Source organism: Arachis hypogaea, chromosome 3 (assembly GCF_003086295.3).
Source record: "Arachis hypogaea cultivar Tifrunner chromosome 3, arahy.Tifrunner.gnm2.J5K5, whole genome shotgun sequence".
Lineage (NCBI taxonomy): Eukaryota > Viridiplantae > Streptophyta > Magnoliopsida > Fabales > Fabaceae > Arachis > Arachis hypogaea.
In genome coordinates, this window is record NC_092038.1 from 68889362 (window position 1) to 68906262 (window position 16901).

At 33.9% G+C, this 16901-nt stretch overlaps 1 protein-coding gene across 1 annotated transcript; it reads right to left on the reverse strand.

The window, feature by feature from the left end:
* Positions 1–4416: 4416 nt before the first annotated feature.
* Positions 4417–7968, reverse strand: LOC112770871 (probable methyltransferase PMT17). Its single transcript, XM_025815342.2, has 6 exons — positions 7282–7968; positions 6973–7183; positions 6491–6788; positions 5925–6389; positions 5605–5822; positions 4417–4484 (listed from the first exon to the last, which is right to left on the reverse strand). The coding sequence occupies exons 1-6, from the start codon at positions 7966–7968 to the stop codon at positions 4417–4419; spliced, it is 1947 nt and encodes a 648-aa protein (XP_025671127.2).
* Positions 7969–16901: the final 8933 nt, after the last annotated feature.

Genomic DNA, 16901 nt, shown 5'->3' on the forward strand with positions numbered 1-16901 from the left:
TTATATTCATATAGTTAATTATAAGCACTATCCAATTAATATTTTAAAATTTTTGAGGTATAATTTGTAATTATATAAGTTGTTAGATATTTTGGGTGATAAATAGAATACGGAGTAAAATGGATATTTTATAAGAATTCAGAGTTACTTTTATAAATATGAAAATAAGTGAGGGTTCAAATATAATTTTTATAAAATATTAAGATTAAAAATAGAATATTAAAAAGTTCGTGATTTAGAAAGTAACTAATAAAAATTTAAAAAATAAGTTTTAAAAAAAGATATATATTATATTTATTTATTATTTAAAATATATTATTTTATTATTATTATTTTATTAAGAATATTATCTAATAAAGATATTATTAATACTATTTTAAGTTAGAGAAGAGTAAATAAAGTGATTTTAAAAGTTTTAGAGAACGCATACTTAATTAAAGTACTTTATAATTCTTTTTCATAAAATACTTAGGGAAAGGCGAGGAAATAATGCGAAGATAAATTATATTATAAAATAATAGAAAAGAAAAGAAGAAGAAAGAAAAGAAAAGGAAAGAAAGAACGAAAAGAAAATGAGATAAGCAAAGATATGGTGGTGAGTCCACCAAGATTTGCTTTCAAAGATATATCGGCCAATCTAGGGTATGGTCACACCTGTAAGACTGAGGTTGCTTACAAAGGTTATGTTTTCATACATCGGCTCAAGAGAGTCGCACCTGTAAGACAGAGGTTGCTTACAAAGGTTATGGCACTGGAAGCCAAACTCAGACAAAAGTTGCTGAGTTAAGTGAAAATATAATTCAATAAATAACATGAACAAAAGAATTAAAAGATTAAAAGAATCTAAAGAACCTTTGCCACAGGAGAGCAGAGGGCAAGAATGAAAGAATGTATTAACTAGAGGGATCTCTGCACAGTAGAGTAGAGAGAAAAGATTAAAATAAAGTTGAATGTTGTTTAGGCCTTAGTGCCAATTATCTAGTGGGAACGACGACGCGTAACACTCACTTGACACTATAGAGATGGCTGATTGAGGACGGTGATGCGTAACGCTCACTGTAGACCGAAAGAAAGGTTCCCCCATGACGACGACGATACGTAACGCTCATGGAGGAGACGTTGGATGAGATAAGGACGGCGATACAAAACGCTTATCTTAGGACCAGTGTCGAGAATCAGGCAAAAAACCGACACATGAGCTCATGGCCTGTATAGGACTAGGCATGCATCATACATGTTTGAGCATATTTGTTTGTGAGTGTGTTTCCTGTGATTGTGGGTGTGCTAAATGGCGGTTTGAATTCTGTGTTTTATAATTGTTGCAATGGATTGTCCCTTGTTGACGGTTATTGTTGACCAAGTATATATAAAATGAACTAAACTTTTAACCCAACCCTACTAAGAACTCCCCAGTTTTTACCCCATATTTCCACCCATTTCAGCTACAGGTGCGAAGGTTTAGTGCAGAGTTATAGGAGCGTAGAAGATTATGTTTACAAGTTGAGTTGTTAGAATTTATTTTTCCCTCGTCATTTTTGGTTTTTAGAGGGGTAGGATTTGGTTTTGAGAATCTTGAAATAAGTTTATGTATATAATGCTATGTGGATATATATATATATATATATATATATATATATATATATATATATATATATATATATATTTGTGATTAAATGATTTAAGGTACAGACTCTTCGCTTTCTTGGTTAAAACTTTGGTTCGTATTCGCGAAGGCTCAATATTAAATAAAGATAGTATATAATAAAAAGATTTAGAGGTAAGTAACGCCTGAACTTTTGGTACGATCATGAGGTGCTAAAAGTTAGGGTTTAGCAGCCAAACTTGTCAAGTTGGCTTGGTAACCGACAGATGAACCTCATCAGCCATAGTACAGACATGTATCATGTGCATATTGTTTGAATTGCTTGATTGTGCATTCACTAGGAATGTCTAATTGATTATAATATGCTAGTTGTTATACTTGCTATTTGTATTATTTGTTCCTACTTGTGTTTGTCATTGTCTGCTTATCTATCTGTACAATTTCATTGGAGTTGGAGGAACGGAGGAAAGGTGGAGTGATTGAGGTTTTAGTTCGAGTTCTGGTTAAGTTAGAACCTTAGAGAACCACCCGTTTATGGTTTCTGCTTTAGTCCTTTAAGTTTTATAATCTGAATGTCGGTGTTCTAGGATTACCTCTGGCATTCTCAAGACCTTATATCTTATGTGCATAGTACTTTTACTATGCTGAGAACCCCTGGTTCTCATCCCATATGATGTTGTTATTTTTCAGATGCAGGTCGACAGACACCTCGCTAGGCGTCTGGTGTTCTGCAGCGAAGTGCATAGTTTGGGGCTTTACTTTTAATCTTTTGTTAAATATGTATAGACTCTCCTTATATATACAGTTGTTTTATTTTGTACCTCCTAGAGATTTATGAAGAACTAGGGTTTAAATATGTATTTTGGGTTATGGGTGTATATTTTGTATGTAAATATTCTCCGGTCAGCCTTAGTTTCGCATGCTGAGTTAGGAGTTTGTTATTTTGTATTCTTGACCCCCTATTTCTATTTTCTGTTTAATTATACTTATGAACTTTAGTTTTCTTCGCATGCAAGTAATTTTGTCTCAAGAGCATTGCGCTTTTTATTTATTTTGCGATTTTGCTTTATCCGTTTTTCAAGGCTCCTCGTATACTGCATCCTTTTCAATATTATTATGTATATATTTTATTTTGGAGGTCGTAATACCACACCACCTCTGTTTTATGGCTTAAGCGTAAAGCTCTGTGTGGTAGAGTGTTACAGCTGTGACTTCTGAGAAATATGCAATGCAGGAGACACTGTTATTTTGTCTCTTTACGAAGTGAAATAGAAGAAGAGTAGAGAAAAAATATCACAGCCATGTATCATGGTTCAGTCACCATGTGCAATTTGACCTACATCCATTCTCCCCCACAATAATGAAAGAATTTTCACTCTTTTGCATAGATTACAAAACACCAATTTCTCTAAAATTCAACCCGATCCTATCTAGGACAAATCCATTTTTTATCAAGCTAGATTTGGCTAGATTTACTCCCTAGACTTGCAACCACTATGTGCTTATCCAACTTAGCAAGGGAATCTCTTCAAGATCATGTGTACAAAATAGAAAAATATACAAAAAAATTTTGACATAATTTTCTGATTTTTCTTCTTGATAACTCTCTTTGTCTTTTTTTCTCAATGGCTTTTACTGATACCTCCTTTAATGCTTTTTTTTTATTGAAAAGAAATAATGAAAGATGAATACTGAAGAATAGAAAATTTAATGTAAATTCATGAAGGAGAAAAAGGGTTAGCTTGAAAGTTTTGAAGACCCAAACTTATGTGCTCACTCCTTGAATCAATCTCTGCCCCTTTATTCCTTTAATAGAGGAATAAAGTTTTTAAATCTTAAAACCTGGCTTGAACAATTGTCTTCTTCTTTCTTAAATACAACAACAGCAACGCAGAAGAAAGATTTGACAGCAACAGTGAATAAATCATAATCTCCATTTTCTTTAAATTTTTTATTTGGTGCATGAAGGAAAAAAATATTCTGAACAAGTGACAATAAAACACAAAAATAAATAATTTTTTGAATCGTCTTTGAATATGATCTTTGCTTTTAAGTACTGTCAATTGACTTTTTTTTCTATTTCTTTTGTTTTTTTTTAATTTGGTAATCATTTTTTTTTTCTTTTTTGATTTGAGTCTGGATCAGGATTACTTTTTCTTACTTACTCTTGAAAGTAATCATGTGGATAGAGAAAAAAAAGATTTAATTCAGTTACAATTATTTTAGTTTAGATGAAAATGCATTGTTATGGTTAATAATCAGCAACTATTCTCTTAAGCCATTAGTGAATGAATAAATACTTACGGGCCTAAACTACTATTGAACCTAATTAACTTGTTATTAAGTCTAATTTAATTTTTAACCCAAAATAATAATATTTAGTTATCATCCAATAATTGTAATTATTTCCTTATACTCAACCGTTCGATAAACCTATATTTTAATTCTTTAGACCCAATTCATAAGGGTGCCAGAACCTGTGTTCATATATGTTAATTAATTATTAATTATTGTTTGGTTTAAATAATAAGTTAATTTTAATATTTTGGAATTAATTTGTAACGTAATTTTCAGATAAAAATAAGAGTAATTATTTAAATAAGTTTTTGAGAATTTTAAAAATAAATATTTTAATTCTTAAAAAAAAAAATACACATATTAATCTCTAAGATTTTATTCGGGCAGACAAATTAGTTTTCGGTTTATTTTTCGTCAAAGTAATTATTCATATCGGTCCCCAAAAATTTTAAAAGTGGATATTTTAATCCCTAGAAAAAATTAATACACAGATCAATCGCCAACGTTTTTCTCCGTTAGACATAATAGTCTTCCATCCAAAAAAGTAAAATAAAATTATTATTATTATTATTATTATTATTGAGTGAATATATATATATATATATATATATATATATATATATATATTCACTCAATAATAATAATAATAATAATAATAATAATAATAATAATAATAATAATAATAATAATTAATAAAATTATTAGAGATTATTCTACAAGAAATTTAAAATTGAAATCATTTGATATTTTTGTATTTAATATAATTAAAAGATGCCTATTTTAAAAACTATGTTTCTATTAAAAGAAAATGTTTTAATTTGGATTTCAAAACATCATTATTCATCTTTCTTGTTTCTAACAAAAAGAGTGTATTAATATGCTAGTGTCATCGTCCACATGTACAAAGCTAAATAATAATAATAATAAAGGTCGAAATATAATACAAGTAAAATGGACGGGGAACTGTTGGGAAACTGTTATGTCTGACAGAAAAAAACGTTGGAGATTGATATGTGTATTAATTTTTGTTGAGGTCTAAAATGTCCGCTTTTAAAATTTTTGGAGACTGATCTAGAAATTACTCTATCAAAAAATAAATTGAGAACTGATTTGTCTGTCGGAATAAAATTTTAGAGATTAATCTGTATATTACTTTTTCTTAAAGACTTAAATATCAGCTTTTAAAATTTTTGGAGACTGATTTAGGTAATTACTCTAAAAATAATATATTTAATCAATGTTGTGAAATTTACTTAATTTTAAATATGATTCCTTTCCATTAATGTGCTTCAAGAACGACATATAAAATTTTGAGTTACTTTTCCTTTATGGAACCGGTACCTGAAGCTGATGAGCTGTATAGATATCCTTAATTGGTAATTTAAATATACAAGTTTGGTGATTCTTGGGGTATTTCCAGCTACCGTAAATTCACTTGGGGTGTTGTGTTTGATGTGAAAAGAAATGATCCATCTTTTTCCACATTAAAGAACACTTGTCTTTAATCAGAGAGCATCATTCTGCAATTATCTTCCTGAGTGTTAAAGTGTCTTTAATTGGTGCAATCTAATAAAAACGAGAAGAGGGCAAGAAGGAAAACTGCCAAAGTATCTATCTATTTTAATTTCTCTAAGAGGTAAAAACAAAAAAAGGCGAACAAAGATGTGGTAATAACAACACTACATATTAGTTTTGAGATTGATTCTCATTAGCTTCCCCAGTCCAGTAAGTCTTTTCAGCAACAAGAATCTTTTCTGGGTTGAAAGGTCCACTTTCATGATCCGTTATACTACTTTTCCATCTCATTGCATCAGTAATGCTTTTAATCTTCACCAGAAGCTCCACTCCTTCCCTTAATATCACAGTACCTTCTGGCCTTAGAATTCTGTCCATCTCCAATAGTATCAGAGTAATGTTGCACCTTCCACACACAAGAATTACCATACATATCATATCAGTCAAAGAAACACACGATTAATTAATGCCATGGATCATATCATATGTTCAAATGTTAACTACTCACCTATCCTGATATATGCTGAAAACGCCACTGGCATGGATCATATCATATGTTCTTGGATAAGTTGAGAAAGCTTCACACCAATCATGGTAAGTCCCAATAAAACCTCGTTCATAAATTACACCTAGAGTGTCATGGTCTGAATTTGGTGGAACCACATTCATAACCCACACTGGATACTTTGACATAGCTGCAGCAAATCCACCAAGATAAGCATTCATATCCATCACATTCCTATATTTTCCTTGGGTGAGAGGAGCAAGACGCCGGTAGCGAGCTATCCTGTCCCTCCACATCTCATTATCACTTCTGAATTTCTCCGCATTGATACCCGGAATGGAACCGCTGCTAATCCGAGGAGGAAGCGTGAACGCTCGCTTAGGCCATTTCTCAAGCTCTCCCCCAGACACTTTGTCTGATCTTGTAACTTCTGGCAATGGAGTTATGCATTTTTCCAATTCTTTGTACCTTTGAAACAAAGAAAAATGGTATGAACACTAGTGAGAAAATAAACCAAGACAAAATCATACATGAACTTATTAGTTGTTACAATGCAAACAAGTACCAACCAAGCTATGTCAGGATTGTCCCCTTGGCATATGTGTGGTGTTTTGAAAACCTTTCTGCTCTTAACACATTCATTGTGATTGATAGGCTTTTGCCAAATTGCAAGATCATCCTTCTCAATAAGTTTCTTCCAACAAATACTTGCTGCTACCCGCTCTATTTCATCTTGCTCTTTCTTCAAATCTTCTTGAGTTCTCTCCCATCCTTTCCAGTGTTTCTGCCATCGAATAGGTGGCCCAGAAAGAACCCAATAACCTCCTGGCCTCAGGATTCTATCCACTTCAATCAGATATAGTCCATCTGTGACAATCCAATTTAAAGGACATAAAATTTATGGAATCCAAGCAAAGATGTTACACATTTTCAGTCATTCTTGATTAATGTCACAATACATGATTGCCTTTTTCTAAATTGTAATGCCTGGCAAATAACAAATTATCGGTAGCATTATAGCAACAAGTGGACCATGATAATATGAGAATACCATATTTGCCCCAAGGTATGAGACAGCGAGAACAATGAGCCATGTCAAATGCCCTTGCCGGGTATGGAAGCCTCTGTGAACCCATGATGCCAATCATAGCAGGAACTCCTCTCTCCAATGCAAACTGGACCTGAGCTTCGTGTGTGTCTCTTGGTGCAAATGACATTGCTATGATGTCCCGTTTCAAAAGATAAGCACCCCAACTTGCTACCTTTACGTGTTATAAAGAAAGTATTAGCAACACAAAGTTAAATTACTCCAGGACATGAATAAAAAATATGTGATGATAAATATATTAATTCAACTTACACCACAGCCTGTATCGATTGCAGTTCTGATATGACCACTCTTGAGGGGAATAAGCTCATTAATTTCATCAATGTATGCATCGGCACCACGGGGAAACATGGTGCCTCCACCGGGGAATCTGAAGCGGTCACCCTTCACCTGAATCCAATTTTGAATGGCCTTCTCAATGCTAAGCTCTTTGTGAGGGATGTTATCATACCAAGCATAGTCTCTGCTTTGAGGCCACCTGAAAGGAGGCTTATAATTTGGTGGAGCAGGTATAAGACAATACATAAGTTCATCCTTTGCAGGGCAATGCCTCTCCCTATACTTCAACATGTTCCGGTCGTATCTCCGCCCTCTCGTTTGATCTTGGCACGGAGTATATTCACTGTATTTCATGTCACATGGTGGGAATTCTTGCACTCCTGAAGAACTATTGAGATCAAGTTGATGGTGACTTTCAAAGTCTAGATTTGAAGAAGAAAATGGTGATGCTTTGGAAGCTGAAGATGATGATCCTCCTTCACAACCCACTTTTGCGACTGTGTCATATTGGCCTGTGGTTGGTGTTGGAGTACTCTTCCATGAACCCATTATATATGACAAGATACATAGCCCACTAACCCCTAGAATCCATGTGATTCGGTTTCTCTTAGCATCAAGCGGACCATGATGTTTTGGAGATCCATTGTAATCCTTGGCCATTTTTTTCCCTTTAGTTTTGTGCTCTGAAGAAATTTTCAAATAAACAAATAACATTAGTCCATGTTCACAACTTTTACACAGATGAAAGCTACAACAACTATAATCTTTTTCTTTCTTTCTTCATGCATTTGAGATGCGTCAATTATACTCTGAATAGTTTAATTTGGGAGGAAAACCATAAAGTTGTAATGCCCAAGTTGCACGAACCATGCACTGTTCTATGCATTTGACATAATATCACCAGTGAATTAATTAGCATGGTAGACGTGATTAGTACATCTTACTATTAAAAAGGGAATACCTCAGGTTTAAGAAAAATATCAAGTAGAAATTACACTCTTGAATGTAATCTTCACTCATTCATACATGATAAGTTTTATGTTCAAAAGTAAAGGTTGAACGGAAAAGAAAAAGGAGGTGACGTAATGTTAGAAGGATATGACGATATTGATTGTGAAGAAGAAAAAAAATAATAATAATAAAACTGAAAAGGAAAAAAGGTAGACAGCAAAGGAAGGTGTAGTTAGTTAGTCAGTTATCTATTAATATTTATTTTTTGCATGTTTCCTAACTTGTAGTTGATCCAGAGACAGGAAACAAGTTATGGCTTGAAAAGAAAGACGTTAAGTTGGATCTAGTCAATATGGCAAAGAAAGATACAGACAATGTTAATACGAGATTTTATAGCCTCGGATTACTCTTCTTTCACCCATTCTATATGGATTGCGGATCGCTCTTGTCTTGTCTTGTTCCTACAATGTGTCAGAATGTTTCCGTCGACTACCAATATAAATCATTATATTATAGGAAAATGATGAGATATGCCATGTACTTTTTTAGAACTTTAATATTTCTTGTACGACAAGTTGTCAATAAAGTTTTTGTCTTTGTAGTCCCTCATCAAACGACGAATGCAACCCTCTAAGCCTCTAGTAAGAAAGAAAAAGATAAGATCGGCAAACTTTAAAAATGACTCTGCAAGTAAGTGTTAACATAAAAGTACATGCCAAATAAGAGTTTGATGAAGAGTCATTTAATAGGTGTTTTTTTATATATATTTTCGATAATTAAAAAAAAATACTGTACAAAAAATTTTAGTAGTTAACACTATTTTTATCTTATTTTTAAATTAATTTTAGTTAATTCTTTTATAATAAAAATGTTAGCAACTATCATACTTCATAATATACTAATGGGTCAATTTTTAAGGTAATGTATTAGGTGTAAAAGTATTTTTTTTAGGATGAAAACTTTTTAAAATGAAAAAATTGGTAAAGTGACCAAGTGAAGAATTAATCATTTTTAAATTAAAATAGTGAGATATATTTTATAAAAATTATAAATTTAATAGTGATTGTTGATCGAAAAAATATTTTCAATATAAATGAGGTAAATTGAAGAAGTAAAGTGTAGTCTCTCGAGAAGATATGCGTGTGATTACAAGGTTGGAGGTATTCAATACTGATTGGATTTCGACTGTGTGGTTGATCGAGTAAGCCAAATCGAGTAGAAGTTTCGATTTGAAGATTTCGAAAAAACTGATCGAATAGTAGCGGAAACGGGAAAGTTTGTGGCTTTTATCACACGAGAAAAATATTGGAAATATCTACAATCACGCAGCAGGAACGGTTACCAAGAGCAATTATAGTTCAAATATGTAATTTATCATTTAATTGTAATTAATTGTAATCAAATTAACCGTTATGTAAGATAGTATATAAATACTATCAAGTGTTAGGGAATAAGGGTTTGAACTTTTACTCAGAAAAACACTCTAACACTCTCACATCCCATCGAATCCCTGAGTTTGCGATCGAGTTTCCTTATTCTGTAGGGTTCCTTCCACCTTCTTCTTTCTTTTAAATTCAATTCTGTTTGTAAAACAATTTCACTTAATCTTATTCGCTAAGTTGTTATTTATATTCTTTATTTTTTTTGTTTAATTTATTTTCCAGCATTCTCTGACTTACTTTGAAGTTCTTTAATTTAATTAAAGGCACTTTTTATTATTTCCTTTTGATTTTGGCATAAGTCTTTTCATTTACCATGTCTTTATTTATTGAAAACTTTGATCTTTAAATATTATTTAACATTTTATAAATTCATCTTATTTTTATTGTCGAAACTTGTCTAATCGGAGAAGCTTTGATGCACTTCTAGAAAACTGGTACTCGCACAGAGGAGTATGTTTCGCTCCCAGACCACCAGATATCGAACCACCATCGATTTGCTAAAAATTGACAAAACAAATTGGCACGTCCGGTGGGAAAGTTTTAAATCGAAGTGTGTCAAAACAAATATTTTTCCAGTAATTTCTTAGTGTATGTGATTGCAAAGTGGGAAGATCATTCACATGGCTGATGAAGTGTTGACGAACGGGTTTTCTATCGGTAAAGAAATTCACAAATATAATCGCGTTGTAAGTATAGCTTCTAAACCAACAAAAAATCCTTTCATACAAAAGTTAGGTTGTCACAAGTAACAAAACCCAATAAAATTTATAACCGAAGTATTTAAACCTCGGGTCGTCTTTTCAAGGAATTGCAGGGAGGTGTGTTTATTATTGGTTATGGAAAAAGATATGTTTTTGGGTTTTTTTGAAAGGTTGAACAAGGAAAATAAATTGCAAGGAATTAAATTAATAATTATAAAAACTCTTGGCAAATAATTATGAAAACTGGATGTCCTATCCTAGTTATCCTTATCAATTGTGATGAGAATTGGATTCTGCTCCCACCTGATTAACCTCGAACTATGAAGGTAAGTTAAGTGCATGAATTAAATTGATTCCTCAAGTCCTAGTCAATTCCTAAGAAAAGACTAGAGTTATTGGAATTCAAATCAATTAGCAAAGATAATAATTATCAATCACAATGAGTTTGATAACTCAAGAGTCTCTAACTAATATATTAAAGCCAAGAATACACAAAGCTAAATAAAAATCATATATCTAAAATACCTCAAATTGTATTAAATAGAAAATCAATCTAAACATAAAGAGTTCATAAACCAAATTGAGAAAATAAATAAAAGGAACATTGAACTTGTGATGAAGAAGAAATAATCCTAAATCCTTTAAGAGAAATCCTAATCCTAAAACCTAAGAGAGATGAGAGAACCTCTCTCCTTAAAAACTACATCTAAAACCTAAAATTGTGTGTATGATCTCATATCATGAGTCTCTATATGTTTCCTGGCTTTATTCTATGTTTTTGGGCCGAAAACTGGGTCAAAATGCGGCCCAAAATCGCCCATAGCATTTCCTAAATTTTCTGTAGATCGCGCATGTCACGCGTACGCGTCGTTTGACAATTTTCTTCTCCACGCGTGTGCGTCAGGAAAGCGCTCGCGTTGTTTGCGCAAACTCCAATCCACGCGTACGCGTTAAGCACGTGTACGCGTCACTGTGATTATGTCCAAATCGCGCGTATGCGTCAGCCATGCGTGTGCGTCACTGTTCGCTGGTTGTCTCCTTTATTTCTTGTGCTCCTTCCCTTTTTGCAAGCTTCCTCTCTATTCTCTAAGCCATTCCTACCCTATGAAGCCTGAAATACTTAACACACGGATCACGACATCGAATGGTATAAAGGAGAATTAAAATACGTAAATTAAAAGATCTCTAGGAAGCAAGTTTTCAACCATAGAATAAATTTGGGAAGGAATTGTAATATCATGCAATTCATATGAATAAGTGGGTGAGAATTTGATAAAAACCACTCAATTAAACACAATATAAACCATAAAATAGTGGTTTATCAACCTCTCCACACTTAAACATTAGCATGTCCTCATGCTTAGCTTAAGGAGATAAAATAAATGAATAGGGAAAAGCAAGACTTGTGCAATGTAACCTATGAATGTGAATGCAACTACATGTTAAGATGTTTCTATCCACTTAGTTAAAAACAAACAAGTTCTCCAAGACAAATACAAACCAAATTCCACTAATTCAAATTTGTACAATAAAAAGCAAGTAAACTTGTAGGAAGATAGCTCATGAAAGCAGGGAACATAGATTTTAAGCATTGAACCCTTACTGGTAGTGTATATCACTCTAACTCTCAAGTGTCTTGGGTCAATCACTCTACTATTCTCTAATCATACTTTCTAAACTTGTTCTTCATCTAACCAATCAACAAATATTTAATGTATCAATGCAAACATCATGAGGTCTTTTTCAAGGTTGTAATGGGACTAAGGTAAGTGTGAGGGTATATATATATGGTTAAGTGAGCTATAAATTGAATCATTGAATAGCCTAAGCTCTCACCTATACATACACTCTATATACTCTTAAATTCATGCCTAGCTACCCAAAATTTCCACTTTTATATTACATACTCATCTACTAAATATTTCTTTAATTTCACCACATATGTATTGATCTTTTATTAAACTTAGCATTGGGGTAATTTTGTCCCCTTATTCACTTACTTATTTATTGAATATTTTTGGATTTTTTTGGTAGAGAAATAAACATAACTTATCAATTCACATGGACTTTCCATTATTTTTCTATTTTGGTTTTTCATGAGTAGGTTCCCAAATTCTCAATATTCAAATAAATTAGAAACATGATACACTCCCTTATTTACCCATGTTCCCACAATTTTTCAACACTTAGTTGATGCACAATCTCTATCTTAAGCTAACCAAAGATTCAATTTGGGGTAATTAATTATTTTTCTGCTTAAGGCTAGTGATGTGGTTATAGAACAAGAGGGATTAAAAAGCTCAAGGTGGTTAACAAGGATGACATAAAAGGGTGGGCTTATTTGGGATAAGTGAGTTAATAATCAAATATGGCCTCAATCATATGCAAGCATGTAAATACACTAAATAATGGACATATAGAATGGAACAAAGTAAAGATTGCAATCATAGAGAAGAAAACACACAAGAATAAAATATTATGGTTAAATAATGTAACCATGTAATTAGGCTCAAAATCTTACGGGTTGTGTGTTTTTAGCTTTTTAAACTATGTTCCAAATACAACTTCAAACAAATTTAACAAAAAATTTTCAATTTAAATTAGTGAAATACTATAAAAATTTCTTGAAAAAGAAAATATTGCTTCAACCAAGTAGTAACTAAATGCATAAAATCAAACAAACATGCAATCAAATATGCAAATGCAACAATGAACAAACAAAGAAAATAGAATATTGGTGTTGAGAAGAAAATAACTAAATGGAGATCAGTATCGACCTCCCCACACTTAAAGATTGCACCGTCCTCGGTGCATGCTAAGATGTGCAAGTGGACGGGTTTCTCTAACTGACGCTTGTAGGTGGAGGTGCCTTAGCTGGAGGTCTCTTGGTTCTTTTCCGTGTCGGTGTGGTCTTCTCTTTTCCTTTCTTGGTATCCATGTCTAAAGAAGAAAGAAAAGGAAGAGTGTGAAATATAGATAACTAAGACCGGAAGGGAGAAAATTCCAAGTGATAATGAATGCCAAAGGAAAGATGTTAGCCCAACTACATGGTAGCTACAACATGTATGTAAGACATGAATACGGATCAAAAAGGCAATTCATAAAATTAGATGCAAGAAGGTAAAAGCATGCAAGTAATGGGCATGAGAAGCATAATTCAAGCATCAATTATTAAATGTGCCAAATTAAAGAGCATATGTAATGAAGACAATTGTGAATAATAACCTCAAATACATGTGGAATCCAAGTGTTGTGAAAGAGAGGCATACAAGTAAACGAGTAAAAGAAAATAGGATTCAAAATGCCAAAAAAAGCTTTTTCACAAATGCGTGTTGTGCAAGGTATAATTGGAATGAAAATAATGTAATCCAAATGTATAAGAGAGCCAAATTAAAATATCTATTGTCAAATCACTCCTCATAAAATCTACAAGCTCAGAATAATAAAATAGTACCCAAATAAAATTCCAACACCAACATAAAAATGGATAAGAAGAAACCATAGATAACTAAGGCAACATGAAATAAATAAATGCAATAATGGAAAGAAGGAGGACAGAGCAGATGGGGGGGGGAGGGAAAAGAAGGGGAAATGAGAAAAGAAAGAAGAAGGGAATGAGAAACGGGACGCGATGCGTGCGCGTCGCTCACGCGTACGCGTGGGTGAGCAGAATCACAAATGACACATAAGTGTCGGTCACGCGTATGCGTGACCATTGGTTGTGCTAAACGCACAATACCAGCACCAAGACAGCACAACTCTCGGCCAAATCACCCATTGACGCCGATTTTTCATCCACGCGCGTATGCGAGACGCTTCTGCGTGGGTTGGCTAAAATTCGGGTGACGTGCACGCGTCACCCACGCGTACGCGTGGGTTGGCTCATGCACAAGGCATCCTTTCTACACAGCTCCTGCGTGACTTTCTGTAAGGTTTAGTGTCGCATCTAACACGTGCGCGTGATGCACGCGCACGCGTGGAACACGCTTTTCCCTTTTCTTTTTTTTTTCTTTTTTTATTATGCAAAATGCAGAATGCAGTATGCATATGCTAGTGAAAACATTATGAATGACTAATAAAAATAAAATAAACTAGGAATAAAAGAAACGATTATACCATGGTGGGTTGTCTCCCACCTAGCACTTTTAGTTAAAGTCCTTAAGTTGGACATTTGAAGAGCTCCTTGTCATGGTGGCTTATGCTTGTACTGATCCAGGAACCCCCACCAATGTTTGCAATTCCAATATCCTCTGGGATCCCAAACTAGGCACAAAGAGCCTTCAAGCAAGTTAAAGCAAGTGACAAGGCCCAAGAGTATTGATTGCTAAACTTAATTCCAAGGTCCCAAATCTTGCTTTTGCACTCGTCTTCTTGTTGAGCAATATTGTTCCATCCGGGTGACAAACAGTCTGAATTCTCACTGAAGTGGCCAAACAACATCCTATACCCATTCACTTGAGCTCAACACCAACCTTTGCGTTTAAACTTTAAGCATACAACCATATTGAGTCTTGCTTGACAACTCCAATTACTAACCATCTTCCTCTTGCTCTTAATGCCACAAAGAGCTCTAAGTTGACCATCCGTCTCTAGAAGCCCATATTCAAGTGGGAAAGTAAAGGTTAAGGATAAGAATTTTACCCACTTGAATGTTGTATTGGACGGTAATGGCTTTGGGAGAGGTGTTTCTAATGATCTTGCAAGCGCCACTCCCTTGTGCTCTTCTTTGACATCTTCCACCTCTTTGCAAGCTTCTTCAATTTCAACCTCTTCCTCTTGGTAGCTTTCTTCTGATTCAATTTCTTCTTCATTGTTCAACAAGGGCATGGGAGGTTGTGCTTCTTCTTCTTTAATCTCCATGTCAAGTCCAATGGGAGAGAATTCAAATGTAGATAAGAATTCATCAATGATTGAATCTATCTCTTGATCATCCCCTTCAAAGTCTTCAACCATGATATGCCTTAGAGGTTGTTGATGAGAGAACTTTTGCGTGGTTTAGAATTCAGAATAAATTTCCGTTGCAAGTATAGCTTCTAAACCAAAAAAAATCCTTTCATACAAACGTTTTAGTTGTCACAAATAACAAACCCCTTTAAAATTGATAACCGAGTATTTAAACCTCGGGTCGTCTTCTCAAGGAATTGCAGGGAGGTATGTTCTTATTACTGGTTATGGAAAAACAGTGTTTGGGGTTGAAAAAGGTTTCAAGCAAGAGAAATAGATTACAGAATTGATAAATTAATAACTAATAAAACTTTTGGCAAGGTATTAGAACTGGAAGTCCTATCCTTATCAATTGTGATGAGAATTGGATTTTATTCCCACTTAGTTAACCTTTACTAAAGCAAAGGAAAGTCAAGTGAAATAATTAATTTGATCCTCAAGTCCTAGTCAATCCCTGTGGGAATACTAGCTTTAGAGCGATCTGCCAATTTCAACCACTGCTTTATTTGATAATTCAAGAGTTACCAATTATTTAACTCAGGCCAAGAGGGAAAATTCTAAATTAAATTGAAGACATCATAAATAGAATAAAGCAATCATAAATCTGAAAATACCTCAAATCATATTAAATAGAAATATCAAATGTAACATGGAAAAGTTCATAGACAAATAAAAGAGAAAGTAAATAAAAAGAAACATTGAACCTGGGATCGAGAGTCACTTCTAAAACTAAGATAAGTCCTAAATCCCTATCCTAAGAGAGAGAGGAGAGAACCTCTCTCCAAACTAAACCTAAATCCTGAATTGTAACTAAAAATGCCAGTTCACCCCGAATGGATGCATCCCCACTTCATAACCTCTGGTCTATGCCTTCTGGACTTGGATTTGGGCCAAAAAGGGCTTCAGAATTTGCTATGAGCATTTTCTGCAATTTCTGGTGCGTGGCCTCTGTCACGCGTCCGCGTGGGTCACGCAGTCGCGTCGATTGGAGTTTTCCTTATCACGCGGCCGCATCAGTCATGCGGCCGCGTCATAGGTGTTCTTCTTTAGGTGCGCGGTCGCGTCAGTCATGCGGCCGCATCATTGCTTCTTCGCGCTTGGCATGCGGCCGCATCGTCCATGCGGTCGTGTGGATGCCAGTTTCTCCAAAACTCCGTTTTACGCTTTCCTTTCATTTTTGTATGTTTTCTTTTCCACCCTTTAAGTCATTCCTGACTTAGAAGATCTGAAACTACTCAACACACTAATCATGGCATCGAATGGAAATAAAGGTAATTAAAATAATTAATTCTAAAGCATAGAAAACATGTTTTTCACATACATCACATAATAAGGAAGGGAAAGTAAAACCATGCAATTAATATGAATAAGTGGGTGAAGGATTGAATAAATCACTCAAACTAAGCACAAAATATATCATAAAATATGGGTTTATCAACCTCCCCACACTTAAACAATAGCATTTCCTCATGCTATATCCAAGGTAAAAAGTAAGGTTAAAGTGGTGGATTGCCATGCAATGCAACCTATGAATGTGAATGCAACTAGATGTAGA